The 19,640-nt window shown below is 30.6% G+C and overlaps 1 protein-coding gene across 1 annotated transcript; it reads right to left on the reverse strand.

Annotated features, from left to right (window-relative positions):
- Nucleotides 1-3,659: 3,659 nt before the first annotated feature.
- Nucleotides 3,660-7,309, reverse strand: LOC137811630 (cysteine-rich receptor-like protein kinase 43). The gene is made up of 6 exons (XM_068613433.1): nucleotides 6,927-7,309; nucleotides 6,678-6,817; nucleotides 6,217-6,427; nucleotides 5,658-5,892; nucleotides 4,449-4,599; nucleotides 3,660-4,241 (listed from the first exon to the last, which is right to left on the reverse strand). Exons 1-6 carry the CDS (start codon nucleotides 7,006-7,008, stop codon nucleotides 3,840-3,842), a joined length of 1,221 nt encoding a protein of 406 aa, XP_068469534.1. The 5' UTR covers nucleotides 7,009-7,309; the 3' UTR covers nucleotides 3,660-3,839.
- Nucleotides 7,310-19,640: the final 12,331 nt, after the last annotated feature.

The raw sequence follows: 19,640 nt of genomic DNA on the forward strand, positions 1-19,640 counted from the left end.
TCATTGTGAAGGTGGCTCAACGGAACCTCTTCCTGAATCTATTTTTGGTGGTTCTACCAAATATGCTAAGTTTGTCCAAACTTCCTTTACTGAGTCGTCTTATAATATGTTGAAAGTTGAGAGTGCTTCTTCTTTAGCTGATTCTATTATCGAACTTTCGAGTAGAACTCTTTTGATTGGAAAGATGGTGAAAGCAAAGAATGGTAGCTGCGTGTCACTTGCCGAGTTTGAAAAGTTAAAGAGTGAACTTGCCGAGAGTAAGGATAAAAATGTCGCTTTGTCTTTGCAATTACAAGAGATGAGTTTGGAGAAGAAGCAACAAGAGGTGGAAACAGAATGCATTCTTCCGTATGATGACCATGATTTTTATGATACTCACAATGCTTGGTGTGATAAGCTCTTTCTAGTGTTCTTACTTTTCTTGGTGGTGGTATTGTTTCAGCTGCCATGACTTCTTGTAAAACTCTTGCTCTGTTTGTATTCAAAGGTGTATATTGTTGGAATTTTCGGCTTCTAAACTCTTCTCGGGCTCTTCTGACCATAGGTCCGTTTTCTCTTTCTATCACCTTCTTCTCACCTCCATCAAGCCTCACCTGGTTTTGGAACTCTCTTAGTTCTTCCATCTGCATAAATTTTGATGCTTGCTGCCTTAGTTCATCCAAATTAGTTGCAGGTTTTTTGCAAAGGCTATCGGCAAATGGTCCCGGTTTTAACGTTGTTATCATATGATGCATGGTAACATCTGGGCTGAGATTTCGAATACCCAAGGCGACCTTTCCAAAGCGTTCCATGAACGTTCTTAATGACTCTCCCTTCTCTTGTCTTATGTTTACCAAGGCGATTGATGTTAAATGATGAGGGCGACTAGTCGCAAATTGAGCACCAAACTTTTCTACCAATGTATCGAAACAATCAACGCTCAAAGGTGGGAGACGCGTGAACCAACTCAATGCTGCTCCTTTCAGCGTTGTAGGGAACACCCTGCACATAATAGCATCATTCTACGTATATAAGCTGATCTGAGTGGTATATATTGCAATGTGTTCATCAGGGTCTGTACTTCCATCATATTTGTCAATGGTCAAATTTTTCCAATTGTCAAGTAGTGGAGTATCAACTATAACATCATAGAACGAATGCTTTCTGGAAGATGCTCCTGCAAAAACCCCAGAGTTTTCAAGCAATCTTCTCTTGGTTTGGGAACTTTCGTTGTGGTGGAGTCTTTCATTCATTTGTGCTCTAGGCTGAACAGTTTCAAAGGATGAATTCAAAACTGTTTCCTCTTGTAATTTTCTCCTCATATGTGCGTTTTCGGCTCTCAACATACTTAATTCTTCTTCATTATTCTTTTTTAACATCTCAAATTCTCTTTGTAGTTGTACCAACATGGCCATTGGCATGTTAACATTGTCTTCCTGTTCTCCACCTTGTTCTCCTCTTTGATCCATCTTGTTTTCAACCTTTTTCAACTACTTCTCGGCCCCACGGTGGACGCCAAAATGTTCTTACAACAAGGACCGAGAATACTGGAATCAGGTTGACAAGATTTAACTCTTATACAAATCTTCTAATCTTGGGCTGGACTCTCTTAGTCTCTTCGTGGGCTGGATGCTCTGGACCTCTCCTCTCGTTGGGTGCTCTCGGCTTCTCGCTCAGCTAGGTGCTCTCGGCTTCTCCTTCCCACAGATGGGGGGGTGTACCTGCAAGTCGCTCCGATGCCAAAGTCAGAAACGATGTAATGTTCATCAGATAAAATTCACTCTTGCTTACCTCTCATGTTGATCTCCTATTTATAGAGTTTTCTTAATGGGCTTTTCACTTTACCTTTGGACTTTCTTTCTACACCATTTTATTATTTACGCACCCCCTGATATAGGTTTCTTATGTAATTTGGGTCTTGATATATATATATATATATATATATATATATATATATATATATATATATATATGTTTTAATTTTATTTCAATAATCGAGAGGTTATTTTGATATTTAGCTTTCGGCCTAACCTCTCGATTTTTGCCTATCAGCACAATATATTTATAGTTATAGCCGAGAGGTTATTTCGGTATTAGCTTTCGGCTTAACCTCTCGGTTTTGACCTATCAGTACATATACTAATTATGAAAAACTAAGATTAGATTTAAAAATCACCTCAATCAATCGAAAGTTTGAAGAAAAATTTATAAATAAAATAATTTTATTATTATATTGGGTCAGAATTCTGTTTTGTTACTTATTCTTTATTAGACAATAATTCTAAATGATTTCAATTTAAAAAATTTAAATAAAATTGATGAAGATTTATACTAATTAAACTGAGTCAAAAGATGACTGATCTTCAACAAAACTTTTGAATGGAGATTATAAAACTTGAATTATTGATTATATTGATTGTTGATATTGTTTGTTTATTGTTTTAGATTTTAGGGAAGTTAGAATTGAGTCTTTATACCAGTGGATTTTTGTTGGAAAATTTATTGTGTATATGTGTTAAGTAAGATCCAAAATTTGTTTGAGTAGTGAAATGACTTTATGAGATTGAAATGGATTGATAACAAATTAAATTTATTTATGGTAGGTCATGAAAAAAGATGAATAATGTCATAAGATAATGTCACTTTATTCATACTTGTGTAAAAACTTCATGACTAGGGAGACATGTTGGCGATATATTAAAGACCAACAATACCTAGAGTACTTATATGTAGAATTACATAATAATGAAAATAAAATTTGCTTGAAGAATATGGGATTAGTATTGTATTAGATGCATGAAATGTTTTGTATTAAATATAAAATAGAATTAATTAATAAATTGATTGAAATTAATTTATTTTAGTATAAATAACCTTGATTCATAACTATAGTGAAATTTTGAATTTTGGGAAATATTCAATTTAATTGTATGTTTTTATTTAAAGTGATTATTTGATGAATTAGTAATCCCATGTTTTAGTAGTATGATTAGTGAAGTTTTAAAGGGAGAGACTCACCCTTACAAAACTTATATTTAAAAAAAAAGATATTGACAAAATAAAGGATTGTAATGTTATAAATTAGATATTCTCAATCACACACACATGTTATCCTTTTCTAAGTAATGTACTACTCCAACTCATTTAAACTTCAACAAATGGTTCGGCTACTCTTTGTTTATTGTTCTTATTCTATACTTTCTGGAATTTTTTTCATTCCTTTCTTCTACAACTGACAGACCCTAGAATCATTGCTGAGGAGCAAATCCAATATACAAAAGATACCAGGAAATTTGGTGGCTACGAAGTGATTTAAGTCACTTTGTAGTTTAGGTCACTTTGTTGGTGCTTTTGATTGAGCAGTGTTCATGGGACAGAAAGCGCGTTTGTAAAATGACATAGCACTTGTAAAACAAAATTCTTAGGTATAAGAAAAGAGACAAAATTTGGTGTTTACAATTCATATATGCACGTGACAACAAATTATTGAAAAGGTACCTTCAACCTACAAGTGTGAACAGATTTGTCATAGGAGATTCAAAATGAAGTGTGAATACCCTCATAGGAGATTAGAAATCTGGGTGGCAATGAGGTGCAATCCTTTGTAATTCTTCTAAGTGCCCATAAAGAACTCAACACCAACCTTATGAAAAGCAAAGCATTTAATTGGAGCATGGAAATTGAGAATACTTACTTTCTGGCCATTTCTCACTTGTAAATATTAATTAAAGAATAAGAATTCACTAGCCTAACTAACCCCTCACACTATGTACATCTACTTAGTTTTCACACCAGCTACTCACATTACAAAAAGAATAACAGCATAGTAGATTATACAAATTGAATGAGCCTAGCCTAACCTAACCCTCCCGCATTGGACGTTTACCTTTGGGGTCTGCTTCAACAGTAGCGGAGCTGGTCCCTGTGGCACTAGTAGTAACAGTGGTATAATTATTACTTGAATCAGAAGTGTGTGAATCGGAGGCACCAGAGATACCCAATGTGGAAGACAATGCAGAGTTTCTTCGAGGTCTTCTGTATCTAGAACCAGGCACTCCTGGTCTGCTTGGTTCTTGCATCTGCCCTGGCTTCCTCGACAGCATCACCACCACACGCCTCATCGAGGGACGTAGCTGTGGATCTCCTTGAGTGCATAACAAACCCATCTGAATGCACATGGCTACCTCTTCATCTACCATTGTACCTGCTATCGTCGAATCCACAATTTCTAAGCTCTTTCCTTTCTTGTACATCTTGTATGCCTGTTATAACCACACAAAACCAAACCAGTCTTCATCAATTCTAAATGCAACTTGGTGATGTTGGTGGGGAGAGTTAATTCTGTGAAGACTGAAAAGATATACAATCCATGACCACAATTTATCAAATAAAAAGTCCTCAAAACTTGCGGAAATGTCAACCAGAATAAGAAATTTGGTGAGGAGATAATAATAAATAAAGAGTGTTACCCAATCAAGCATGTTCTGCGCGTCCACATCCAAATTAAAAGAGGAGTTTCTTTGACCGGTGATCAACTCCAATACCAAAACTCCATAACTAAATACATCTGCCTTCACCGATAGATTTCCATGCATAACATATTCCGGAGCCATGTATCCACTGAACAATTTACCACGTAGCAGTTATTGGCTAAAAGTTAAAAATCATACGCCACAAACAACGGGTCAAGACACTTGACTTGACTAGTCAGACATATCATCAAATAGATGCAATGCAAGATGTGTCGTAACTAATACGCAAATTTCTTTATATGGTGATTTGATATATGAGAAGAACCCATGAATTGATGCCAAAAAGGATCAAGGTAAAAAGCTTTTTTATAAATATTTTAGTGATAAAAAAGTAAGAGTCATATAATGAGGGCTGAGAATATACTGTTTAATGTTGATTACTTTTCAAACTATTTGAAATGCACTAAGATTTCATAAAACGTCAAGTCTAATAATTGAGATTGTAACTTATAAAATATTATTAAATGTGCAAAATTACCAAGAGTAATGCTTGACACATGAAAGAGGATCGAATTTATTCTAAAACAAAATTAACTTTTCCTTTGCCCTAATCCAAAACATCGCTCGCAGTGTAAAATAGTTTACGCTAACCAAATGGAAGAAACATTGCAAGTTTATTTATTTTCAACAAAATACATGATTCACCGTTAACTTTTAACTTGATCTGATTATTTTATCATGTTATTTTATTTTAATAAGCTAAAATTTAATTATTATTAATATGTAAAATAATAAAAATTATGATGTGTATATTAATTTATATTTTTATCTATATAACTCATTTACTGTTATTAAGAAATTTAAATTTAAGATAAATTTGTTTTTGAAGTCATCCATCAATAGCAAGAGAACAAATGAGAACTTAGAACGTATAAAATAAATAAATAAAGTGATTTATGTAATTAAAGGGTATATATATTGGAAATTAAAATATATAAAAAAATGAATTTACTTTATTTATAGTGATAAATATTAATTTAACCTGATCTCCTTCAATTGACGAATTATGTTATCTCCGCTAATGAAGAAGCATTTAATTTTGTTTTAATTTATTTCCATGGATTATTTAAGGAGAAAGATATTAAAAATTTGATAGAAATAAAAAAAAAATAAAAAAAATAAAAGGATAGGCAAAGCAAAGCTTACTTGGTTCCAGCCACACGTGTGTTGACTTGGGACTGATCTTCGGGGAAGAGACGAGCCATGCCAAAATCTGCAATCTTGGGCGTCCATTTGTCATCAAGCAAGATGTTACTGGCCTTGATGTCACGATGGATGATGCAATTGTGTGAGTCTTCGTGCAGATAAAGCAACCCTTTTGCAACTCCTGTGATTATGCCCAACCTACGTTTCCAATCAAGCTTCTCTCTCTTTTCTGATTCTGCATCCATTTCAACTTACGTACTGTTATCAAAATAACAATTCAGTAATCTTCAACAACCTCAATTCTTACTCCTAACTTCCCCAAACAACACTTTCATGCTAAACATTCTCTTCTCTATTCTCTTATCTTCCTCAAACTTATCCTATCAATCAACTAAATAACTCTCAAGCTCTTCTACACTTTCTTCACACTTAAATCAGTTTTTGTTTCTTGGAAATAGTGAAGAACATAAACGATAGTAATTAGGAAAAACAAGGAATTGAGGATTTCTAGTGATTTGATGAATGATGAAGGAGTGGCGTGCATTGAAGAAGCACTTACTGAAAAGAAACTTGTCTAGGCTTTCATGAGCAACATACTCGTAAACAAGGAGCTTTTCGTTGCCATGGACACAATAGCCCACCAAATTCACCACATTCCGATGCTGCACACGAGCCAATAGCTTCGCCTCGTTCATGAACTCTTTCTTCCCTTGATTTGAAGTGTGTGATAACTTCTTCACAGCGATCTCTCTACCATCATTCAACTTCCCCTGCAAACAAACCCAAAATCCAGATTCCAGTAATCACAAAATGCTATAAGCTTCTTATTTTAACCTGTTAAATACAGTATAGGAGCATTTTTTTTGACGATTTTTCACGGAAAGGGGAAAAACCAAATTCTAGAAAAGCATCAAGTCATTGAATCCAACCATTAATTTGGAAGAGAGAACTACGTTTGGATTAAATTTCAGAGAAAACATGTACCAGAACCAATTAAAAGCTTATCGATTTTGATTATACCTTGTAGACAGGTCCAAAACCTCCCTCGCCTAGCTTGTGAATAGCACTAAAATTCTTGGTGACAGCGACCAAGGTTTCGTAGGGAAAAATCTTCTGCTCTTGTGCAGCCATTTTCTGTATGTCAGCTTCATCGTTTCGCTCTGACCAAACACAACAAAGCAGAAACAGAATCCTGGTAAAATCAGACAACTCGTCTACCAGAAAATCAAACGTTTTAAACAGAGATTGAAGAAGATAGAGGGGAGTTACCTTTACTAGAACCGAATTTGAAGTGTTTGACAAAACTGTGAAAAAAGCTGTGAGTGTGAGACTTGTCCTTGTCCTTGTCCATGGCGGTGTCCAATGAATGTCTATGGTTCCCGATTTCAAGAGATGCCCATGAAACGAAAAGAGGAACAGAAAAGGAGGAAGTCTTGATTGAAGCAAAGTTGTGATCTTTTTGGAAGAATGAAAAATGGGTTCGTGGGGAAAGGAGAGTAGGAGGAGAAAATTGAGGTTGAGTTGGTACAGGAAGAACAGCAAATAAAGAATGAAAAGAGAAGAGAGAAGCGTGTTGCACTTGTGTCGTTGGACTGACTTATTAAAATCTGAATTTTCTTCAATAAACCCAAAAATAATAATTTTCCTTCAATAATATTCATCACTCTAGATCTATTTGCTGGTTATAAAGGGAAATCGGATCCTGAACACGGCTGTTTCAATTATCTTGTTGCTTTTCCTTGCTAGGAATAAATAAATACATGATCGTGAGTCCATGTGTACTGAGTCTTTTTTTTATTAAATAGATTTAAAATAATAAATTAAAATACGAATTTTCAAAATTAAATTCACTTAAGTAATAAATATTTTTTTAAGATTATTAAAAAATATGTATAATCAATTTTAATTTAAAAATAAATTATTAATAAAAATAAATTTTGATATAAAATATTAAATTTTAATGTACAAATTAAAAATATTATTAACATCAATATTTAATTTTTTAACTAGTTTTTCTACTATGTTTTTCAATTTAAAATTATGAATATCTTTTTCACAAAAAAGTTAAAATATTTAAAAATATTTATTTGGAAAATTTATATAAATTATTTAAATAAATTAATGGATGAGTTGCACGTGGTTAGTGTTTTTGCATGTGGTGCTAAGAAGTCTAAATTTTAATGTGTCTGTATTGCACATATTGTTGTGTATTTGCAATTTATATTAATTTGATATTTTAAAATATATTAAAAGAATTCTATGTTAAGTGTCTTTTATGATAGTACATAGAAAAGGATAGCATAAAAAATAGGTTAACATTGTATTGATTAGTGTGTATGTTTTTAATGTAGTGATTAATTTGATATTATTATTTATGGGTAAGTAATCTTATTGTGATGGAAAGCATTTTTTTTATAACTCAAATCAACAATTCATATTTATTGCATTGGATGGATTAGAATGACTATTAATTCATATATTAATGTGATATTGATTATTTTGATGTCAAAATTTTTATTATAAATATTCTTTTATAGAACATTTCTATTAGTTCGACAATATAATTATCTACTTATAAATAGATTATGAATTTTGTTAATACATACCAAAATATTCAAATTTAATGCATTATCTTATTCTCTCTCAATATTAAACCTCTCAATATCAAACCTATGGAATTTTTTTCTCATACCCAATTTCATCACTTTTCACCAAAGAAAAAAATATACTTTGGTGACTATGTCCAAGGCACACCCATTAATAAGAGTCCTAATGCTAACGATTCTCATGACAAAAATAAGTTAAGTTTATATAAGATGAAAGTTTTAAATATCTTAAGTATTACTATTTGACATTCAATGTTTGATAATAACAATCAAGACTTAGTGTGTTTAAACATGATTTATCTAATATGCAATGAGAATAGACGAAAAGCTCAAGGTGATACTTAATCATGATCAAAGAAAAAAATTCTTGTTAAAGGTACAACTCATGATTGAAGTACAAAAAACAAAGGTGGATGATGTTGTGATCCACATATGAAGTCTTCAAGAAGTATCAAACACTACTACAATGAAAACAAGAAGTGTCAGACATATAATATGAAGAAATGAAGTAGTGTTAGACAACCATGTTATCTATAAACGACCATATTCTTCATTACCTTAGAAGTTTATCCTTATGACATGAGATATAAGTCATTCAAGACAAAAAGTTGTGAAAGTCGTGATAAGAAGAATGCAGACTAAAAAGTAAGAAGAAATTAGAGAAAATATGTTTTGAAGTATATAGATGAATGTAGCACTATACACACTACGATATGAAGAACAAAAGAATATTTGAAAAGAATCAAGGCTAGAAAACTTTATTGAAGCGCCAAACAATAAATGACTCTTATACAAGTGTCAATCTTTATATGACTCAAGTAGAGTAGAATAGATGCAACTTCAAAAGGGCAATACACTAGACATATCCTTGAGATTCCATATCTTCTACTATTTAAAGTTGACAAACAACAACTATCTTATGAAGATGTTAACAAAGCACCAACTATAAACATGCAAAAAACAATTTTTTGGTTTGCTAGTGATACAAAGACATTCACAAAGATAAATAAGTTTATTCCAACCACCTTAAAGTACCACATGTTAGAAGATGTTAGTAGAAAGTCATGACTCTCTAGGAAAGCTCTAACAAATGATGACTCTAAAGAACACAATCTCCAATGGTCTTTTTGGACACCCATATAAGGAAAACACCATCATGCAAGAAAATAAGAAGAAGTCTCAAGAAACTTTATCAATTTTACATTTTTATGGAAAAAGTGCTATAGGCCATAAGTGCTAGAATATTAAGTTATATATACATAGAGAGAGAGAGATTGAATTGTAAATCCTTCACGAGTGTATAAAGTTTTTTTTATGAAGCAAAGAATGTGCATATTTCATATCTACTATAGAGCATGTGAACATTTTATTTAAAATAATCTATTATTGTATAACCTATAGAGGCTTTGTGTACTTAGTCTATAGAGACATTATATACTCATTGCTAAACTCAGGGAGAGTTTAGTAGATATCGTAAAAAGACTGTATCTGCTTTACCTAGAGAGATCTTGTGTGCTTGTTGCAAGCTAGAAATGACAATAATAAGACTTATAATTTATTTTGAATAATGAAGTTCATTCTTGTTCACTCTTTGGAGAACTGGACCTAACCTTGTTTGGATGAAATAGTAAAAATTCTATATTATTAATGTAACACTTTTATTTGTGCATTATTTTTCGGTTACTCCCTTCTAAGGATTGTGAAAATATTTATAAAACCATCATAGACTCCCATGATAAGTAAAAGTATTTTAATATTTCTATTCAACTCTCTTATGGAACTAACTTGCAACTTCAACAATGTTATAAATACACCTCTTTTAGTTAAGAAAAATAGTACTCCAACCCACATGCACATTGATTAAGTTGTCTCAAAAGGTTAAACAAGTGCAAGATTACAAAGACTAGGAAGACATCACGAAAATAAAATATCGATGTGTTGTTTGAGTTTATATGTAAAGAGTTGTTCACAAATCAATTATCTAAAAGTTGATAACAATGTAGTCAAATGATTAAATCTTGTTCTATGAAAAACAATGGAGCTAATTATACAAATTTAGAAACTAAATAATTGGTAGTTAAAACCTTGGTGGATAATTAGATACAAATTTAGAAACTATTTAACAATAATAGAAATTAATTTAGAAACCAATTTTTTTTAGTTTCTAAAATGGTCTCTAATTTAGTTACTATTACAACTAATTATTTTGATATCTAAAAATTGGTTTCTATTTCATGATTTTCTTCTACTGTTAATATATTGTGTAGTATTGGTTTCATGCGTGGTTTACACACATAAATATATTCATGTTAGATTATGCGTCATACTAAATTACCTTTTATTTTAAATTTAAACTTTATAAAAACTCTTTCTAAAATTACTTTAAGAACTTATTAATCATTTATTATAAAGCAATTATTATATAAGTGAATTTGCTAATAATCATTAGTAATAATGGATTACTTGAAACTTAGTTTAAAACAAAAGTTTGCTAGCAATTGACTATCACCTAAATAATTAATTAGATATTTATTACTATATTTCCATATTCAACAATGAAAAAGTTTAATTAATATTATAACCGATTACATCAAACTTGTTGGAGTGACAAAGTTTCCATTTAATTAATTATTTCTCATAATAATCGATTAGATTATTCAAGTTGTGTTTTGAGAAGCAAAAGGTTATCTTTATAATTTGTAGATTAAAACAACACACAATCATTTTTTATATAAAATGCTTTTGCTTTATTGAAGGTGTCAATTACACTTGCTCACAAACATTCTATACACTCTTTTGCTTCGATGAACATTCCAAGAACCTTTGAAAGAAACTATGGTCAATCTTTTTGTGAAAAATTCTCATTCAAGGTACTTTAGTGATATCTTTAATTTTTTTTAATTGCTCTTAATCTTTTGGAAGATTTGTCACTTTTTGTTGTTTATTTGTAGTCGATTTTCACATGCAAGTTTGTATATCTCTTCATTGGGTTTCAAGAGTTTAAGTGATTCCATCTTTTACAAGTGAAATGTTATAATCGAGTTTTGTCAAGAAAATGATACCATTCCCTTTGATGTTAAGGTGGTTACAACTCTACGTAAATTTATTTAGGAAGAATAAATTATTATAAAAAATTTCATAGCATTCATTTCATCCTTATCTTTTATTTTTAGTCTTTATTTATTTCTTGGTTTATTTTTTATAAACTAAAATCTTCAAAATTGATTTATTCAAAAAATGATGTCAAAGGTCTGTTAATCTTTCCAAAAATTTTAAAACATCAATTCATGCCTTCTTGGTGGTGTAGATACTATTTCTCTCCATACTATTCAACCCTCTTTAAAGAATATATAAATTAGGAACTATTTTGTATACTCAGCCATCATATTCAACTCCTTTATTTATTATTTTTTTCTAATTTTGTCTTACTACTTTTTAAAATTTTATCTTGATCTCAATTCTATTTAAAATTTTAGCTTTTTGGCTAAAATAAATCCACATAGCTTTTGAACCACAATTTGAGACACAATTCTGAAAGACGTCAACTTTTTTCTGTATTACTAATCTCCCAACTTGCTGCATTTTTTCACCTGTTGTGTCTCATTGTGACTTTCTTAAGGAGATTAACATTAATTTAGGGGAAAAAAAATGATATGTACTCTTTCTGAATTAAAATAAAATAAAATAAAATACAACTAAATTAAATTAAACAGTAAAATGAAATTGAAAATGTTCTAGTATAAAAAGGGACTAAAAGAATTTCTACCCGCTGATGTGTGCTTTTGTCGGTCGGTTCACCTTTCTTCTTGTATTGAACGAATCAAACTGTTTCATCCTCTCTTCCTCCATCACTCCTTCACTTCAATTAAGCTCTCATTTTCTTCGTGTGTTTTCGGTCGGGAGGATACTTAGAAAATGTGCTATAACCCTACCTACAAAAAGTGTTTCATCGCTCAAGTAAGTATTTAGTGTTCGATGCTCAATGGTGCAATTAATGTACGATAATGACATACATTTCTTCTAAAAAATTGTGACTATTTATATGTTTATCATAAGTCTATTATTACGAGGTCGAATTAGCGTTTGGATCATGATTAAGAACATATTACTTAATGTTTTTGTACTGCTTAAGCTTGTTAATCTTTTTCTGACTTTAATGCATTCTAGATATGTCGTCAAAATCGGATACCAAGACTTCTGAATTTTGTCCGATACAGAAAATAAAAAAATAAAAAAGATAAAATAAGTCATTTAACCTATTTTTTTTATATTTGTTCATATTTTTTTAAAGTGTACTAGTTGTTAAAAATTGTTCGATTAAAATAAAAATAAAATATACTTTTAATTTGAGTTGTTAATTTTATAGTAAAATTTTATTATATTTTTAATTACTTGGTTTGAAGAGATTTTTATTTAAAAATAAATTTATATAATCATAATGTCCAAACTGTAAATTTGTAAATAATCAAACACAATTATAATAAGTCACTATAGCTGGATATATTTTTTCAACTTATAAAAAGATGATAGCTGGATATCTATAACTAACTATATCCACCCTACGTCACATAGTTAACGTAGAAATGAGCTCAAACGAAACGAGCAAACTAAAATAAATATAAAAAACCATTTTTTTACTATTTAATTCAGAAGGAAAAACACCGAGTCAAATTTTCTTAAATTAAATAGAGAAAGAGTATCGGAATAATAAATCTATTGATTGTTTCACCTATTTATTATTAAAAAGAAATAAAAGTCATTTAGCATAATTATATTTCTTCTCTTAGTTTTCTTTACAACCAACAAATGAAAAGAAATATTTAATTTTTAATATTATATCTATTCTCACATTAATGATCGATCGGTCGTATGTTTAACAATAGAAAGCCAAATTAGGTCAAACACATGGATTACAAAGTCTTAACCTTTATACATGATTAAGAAAAATTTTATGTGAGCTTGATATTTAGGTTACTTAAACTATAATTTATTAAGAAATGTTTCATGTTTAGTGGAATTTCAGCCACAAGAAGGCCAAGTTCCAAGTTTTTGTATATTATTTTAAAAAACCCATTAACCTTATAACAAGAGCCTTAGGGTCACCATTCCTAAAAACACACATTAAATTCTCTACGTTAATCAAAAGACACATTAAATGTTCTACCTTAATCAAGCAATTAAATTCTCTAAAAGATTATTTTGCTAAATATTTTGGTGTCCACTTTAAGATAAATAAAATTGTTCCTACTTCATAAAAACAATCCCTTCTAAATGAATTGAAACTCGACAATAAAAGGGTCACGAACAAATTTTCAACATAGTAAGGATGATGATGTTCCTACTCTACAACATGTCACGCAAATGGTGAATGACTTGAAGCAATAGAAAGAGAAAGTTCAACAGAAAGTCGAGGGGGCTAAGAAAGATCAAGAACAATTTCATAAAAGGAACAATAAATTGCAACAATCACTTTGACTAACAAAAAAAGGATAAATCTCGACCTTTAGATAAATCAATAAGACTTCTAATGGTTCTTTATCAAGGTCATGAATGAATCAATTACAATTCATTACATGATCCAAACACTTGATTGACTTATTAGTACACAAGACCTATTTGAAGACCTTTCAAGTATCAACTAAGGAGATTTGATGGAGTACAATCCAAAATGTTTATTGGCACCCTGGTAAGTACAACATTAAATTGGTTCACCAGTCTACCAAATTAAGTGGTGAAATCCTTTGAGAACTTGTCTGGGTTGTTTTGTAGTCAAATTTGCAATAAAAAAAGATGAAGCCACCTAAGTTTAGTGACATATTTAATGTCAAAAAATATATTTCAAAGTTGTTGAAGGAGTACTTGAGTATATTATGTGATGTTATGTTATAGATCCCTAAGCCAATGAGATTATGTTCATAAATGCCTTTGTTAGAGGGCTCCAAATTAGTCCTTTTGACGAGTCTTTGATTCAAAAGCCAACAAAATACATGGGTGAAGCCCGATCTTGAGTTGCATCCTACATGGATGCCAAAGAAGTTCTGGATTGAAAATGGATCAAGGAGAAGAAAAACAATGGCACTCCGTAAAAGAGTTTGCAATAAGACTCACGAGGTAGTTAGACAAAGTACGATTCCTAATCATTGAAAAATAACTAATGCCATTCAATTTATAATTGTAATCACGTGGTATAGATTTTAAACCAACATCACTCAACATATCAAAATGTCAACTTTTGAAGGAGAGGAACACAATAAAGTTGTTACATTCAAAATATAATCGGTTAAATAGCTTTGTCCTTAATGTGATGCATGGTCTAGGTTTCATATTGCATCAATGGCCATGACAGAAAGAAGTGTTATGCACCAATCCAACAAATTAACAAGTTAATCAAAGAAGGAAGTTTGGTGCTATACAAAAAATGTAGGAAGGTAATGAGTTTGCTAAAAGTTAAGAAGGATGAATCGAGAAACGACATCGAACAGATGACAACCATTATGATCCTATTTTTTAGGGAATTCAACACTATCATAGAAGGGTTTGTAGAGGAGGATGCATAAGTTCGTCTAGAAAACAATATTCTCAAGTGGTAATGAATGTCTAAAGATTTCATACCCGTCGTCAAATCTTCGACCATCATATTTTTAGATGAAGACTTGAATGACATAGTTCCAAACAAAGATGATTGAGTTTTCATATATGTGGTCATGATGAGCCAAAATTTGCGTATGCTCTTAGTCCAGCAAGGATATTATATTGGGATGTCACCTTAGTCGCCAAATTCCAAAAAACTGTCTCAAGCATTTTGATAGGCGAGCTTTGGTGAGTGTTGGTGTGTTCCAACTTCCCCTTTTTAGCTTTGTATATTCTCCTTTTGCCCAATCTTCTACATTGTTCCCTATATCCTTAAATTAACACAAATTTAGAAATAAATAGTTTTTATTCAAATTAAAATCACAAAATATGTAAAAAGGTATAACTTTACAAATTAGGATATATTTAATGTTTATTTTATCAATTAATATTCATAAGTGACTGTTTTAATATGAAATATTATTGAAATCTGACACTTATCAATGAGGAAGTCTCTCAAACTCATATGTGTGTGTCTTTCCTTGCCTATAAATCACTGCAAATATCTGGAAACAAACACGTGGAATCCCACATTTCTATCATCAAGTACAATAAATACGTGGATACAAACACAATGTGAGGTATTTACGAGAACAAAGTAATATGAGGAGTGTTATGATATGATGTTTTGGAAAAAAATGTAATATAAGATGTTGGAGATCCCATATTGACTAGAGATGAGAATATTTCATTGTATATAAGTGGGTGCAAACCTCACCTCATGAGTCGGTTTTATGGGATTGAGTTAGGCTTAAAGTTCACTTCGTAATATAAGACAAAATGATATTTCTAATTCTCCAAAGTTATTATGAGGTGAAGTGAAATTTAAAATTCTCCCAAACACTTCAAATCATCACATCCTTCCTTCTCTTTTGGTGGCGAAAGAAAAAAAAAAAAGATTTCCATTTTTATAATTTTTACACTTAAGTATTATGCTTATAGTATTTGACTCTCAGTTTACAATGGATGATTACAAAATTTTGACTCTCATGTAAGATTTAAAAGACTTTCCAAAATTCCACCTTATAAAACTACTGGAGGTCAAGTTCTAAGTTAATATAATGTCTTGTTTTACAAGATCCATTAACCTTACAATCATCTAGACATGAAAACTTTAAAACTTATAAATAGACACTTAGAATCACCATCACCATCACTTAGAACATACATTAAATACTCTAACTTACGACATTAAATTTTCTAAAGCAATGTGTTGAAAAAAACACCAAATATATCTCAAAAGGTTCATAGAAAAAGAACAATTATAGCATTTGATTTCCTTAAGAGACCATGGGATTCTTTGTTTCCTTTGGCTCAAAAGTCAATAGAAGTTCTGTAGGATTTTAACATGCACGTGAAATAAAAGAGATAATGAATCATGACCATTCCTCAGTGTTTTAAATTGACAATGTATTTTTGTAGCTTAATTTTATAAACAACAACATTGAACAGTACAAAACTAATTGGTGATCCACTCATTCAAATTTTATTTTTTCATCATTCTCCATGTTGAAAAATAGTTCCCCACATCATTTTTCATATGATAGTATGATGTGTTTCATGTTCCCGCCTTATTTTAGATGTGAACCCATACTTCATAGTTTGACATTTTTGCAGGACTTGTTGAGGTTATATGCATGGGTATGTATGTGTTTTCTTGACTAGTGATGTATAAATGTTGGTGTCTTTAAAAGACTCATCACAAACTTCCGAAAATGCCTCGAAACCTATATCAATACTTTCACATCATCCAAAAAAGTTACACTCACTTAAACAATTATTTTAATAATATAATACTATATATTATTTTACAACTTTTTTTAATAAACTTTTAAAATTTCTTCAGAAATAGAGAGAAAATAGAATAAATTTGGAGATATATGTTCTTGATATGGTTTGAGAGAGAATTTATTTGGGAAGATGTGTGAAGGAAGAGAAGGAAAAAAAAATTACGATGTAAAATTGAAAGAGAGTATTATAACTTTAGTTGTGCATTATAATTTATATGACAAGATTATATTGCCTTTAATTTTGTTTTTCAAAAGGCATTTTCCGTCAGAGACAATTATTCTCAGTCTCTTTTTAACAAAATTTTACTTGGACCAGAAATTTTATACATTTTAAAAATTTAAAATACATTCAATTTGAATTATTTTTTATTTACGGATCATTACAATCATCATCAACCATGAAAATAACGGTAAATTCAAAATCAAACCCAATAATGTAACTATTTATAAAATGTGGAATCAGCATAATTGTTTAATACATTCATCAATTTTTAGAAAATCAAGATTTGAAGCAAAATTTATATTAAAGTTTATTCTTTTTACTTTGTATGTGACTAAAGATCTTTTCACATAATTTCTTTAGTTTGAAAGATTTTCAAGATAATTTTTTTATACAGTGTTTGGATCTAGGGGTGACACTGTTGTCGACGACAGATGTTAAGTGCCACTCTCGTTTGGTTTCAAAGTTGCATGTGGGTGAGAGAGAGAAAGTTAAGGAGTTTAGGGGTTTATGTGAAGAATGAAGAGAAAGGAGAGAGTAGTGAAGAGAAAGTCACGTCACACATTGAACTTACGAATCTACCCTTGCTTCTCTTCATTTATTCTTCAGGAGTCTCTCTTCCATGCAACGACAAAGCTTAAGCACGACAACTGTCATGCACTATTGCACTCTTTACGCATGATATGAGATTCGTGACTTTGGCTCAAGAATTCTTTGACCACAGAGTGCATTTGAATGTTATCAATGCAGCGGGTGAGAGTAGATGTGTGCCATAAATTGTTGTTTCATTTGTATATAATACCATGGTTGTGAAACTTCAGAATTCACTCAAAGAAACTCAAACTATGTTTACAGACTTGTGAATTGGTTCACTGGGCTTGGAGAGGTTCGTGAGGCATCAGAGTGGTAAGGGAGTGAGTTTCGTAGTGGTTGCTTGATCTTAGGTTAACATTGTCTTGATTTTATATAACAGATAATCAATTATGAGTGAAAAAGAACAGTGTATATAATCGATTATGTTGTTAAAAATAATATAATAGGAAAGCGAATTCCTTCAAATGTGACTACTACATCATATACTATATGACAATCATCATTTGTGCATGTATGACTAATTTATGATAAAGATGACATATTTCAACATTTGCTAAATGTATTTTACTATCTCAATGTGAATATGTTTATATATTTAACAATTTATCTTCTTGATAACTTTTTTTTTCAACGTAGTTTGATTTATTATATTGTTTAACTCATTTTTAGGTAGGATTGAAGTTTTTTTTATTGAACTTTTAGTACAAATATTTGACTTATATTGTATGTATATCTAAACTGGTTTTCTGTGCATATCAAGTTTTTGGTTTTAAGTCGAAACCAACTGCATTTTAAAAAAATGAAAATATTTACATCGAACTATGCATTGCTCTATAATTATTCCTTGTGTGATACACATTTATGTTTGCTAGGAATTAGTCTGATGAAGAAATGCATAAAACCATTTTTATATTAAATAAAAAATTCAACATAAAGTTACATCTCTTACATCCTCTTACATTACATAATTAATTCTAAATTTTGATATAAAACATTTCTTTTATACTAATACTACTAAATTCACAAATCAATAAAACTTTCATATTAACCCTAAATTCCCCAAACTTTTAGTCAATCTTTAAAAGAAGGGAGAGAAATCTCATTCCAGCTATAATTAAGATGGTCGTAACTACAATATTTTCTAAAAAATAAAAACAGTGAATATAAATTTGATATTCTAACATTTTAAAATAAATATACACTAAAAAAAGTATTGAATAAAAATTAATTTTTTGGACTAAAATAATTAGTTACTATTTGACTAAATTAGATATCATTCTATAAACTAAAAAAATTATTAGTATATGAAGTAGTTTCTCATATTAATAAAAATTTATATCTAACCATTAGCTACTTATGACTTTGTATTCTAAATTAGACTCTATTAGTTTTTTAGAAACTAATTTATAATCTAAAATATTAGTAGCTAAAACCTAGGTAGCTAATTTAGATACCAATTTAGAAATCATTTTATAATTTTTTATTAATAATAAAAATCACTTTAGAGCTTCTATGAAAAATGATGTGTTGGATTTCAACATGAAGTTTTTTTGTATTAATACTCGTACTGGTAAAGTTCTTCGTCCTCTTCCTGTGAGATGAAAGTTTCCTTCACCAGACTAGGTTAAAATTAACATTGATGGGGGCTGCTAGGGGATATCCTGTACTTGCTACTTGTGGAAGTATTTTCTATGGGAGTATGGGGGAATTTATTGGAGCTTTCTCTACATTCCTTGAAGTTTAGACTGCTCTGGTTGCTGAGTTTTATGGGGTTATGCATGCTATGGAGGAAGCTCAAAAGATGGGGCTTACTAATGTCTGGTTGTAATGTGATTCTGTCTTAGTTTGTGCTGCGTTTACTGTTAGGACAAATGTTCATTGGATGCTTCAGAATCGATAGAATACTTGTCTTAATTACTGTGGGAAAATCAGATTTAAGGTTACTCATATTTTTCGTGAAGGGAATGTGTGTCCTGATAATGTTGGAGATCCCACATCGACTAGAGATTGGGACATTTCATTGTATATAAGTGGGTGCAAACCTCACCTCATGAGTTCATTTTATGGGGTTGAGTTAGGCTTAAAGTCCACTTCTTAATTTGGTATTAGAGTCATTTCGAGTCTATCCTAGTGAGTGTTTGTT

This window comes from Phaseolus vulgaris, chromosome 2, assembly GCF_000499845.2.
Source record: "Phaseolus vulgaris cultivar G19833 chromosome 2, P. vulgaris v2.0, whole genome shotgun sequence".
Lineage (NCBI taxonomy): Eukaryota > Viridiplantae > Streptophyta > Magnoliopsida > Fabales > Fabaceae > Phaseolus > Phaseolus vulgaris.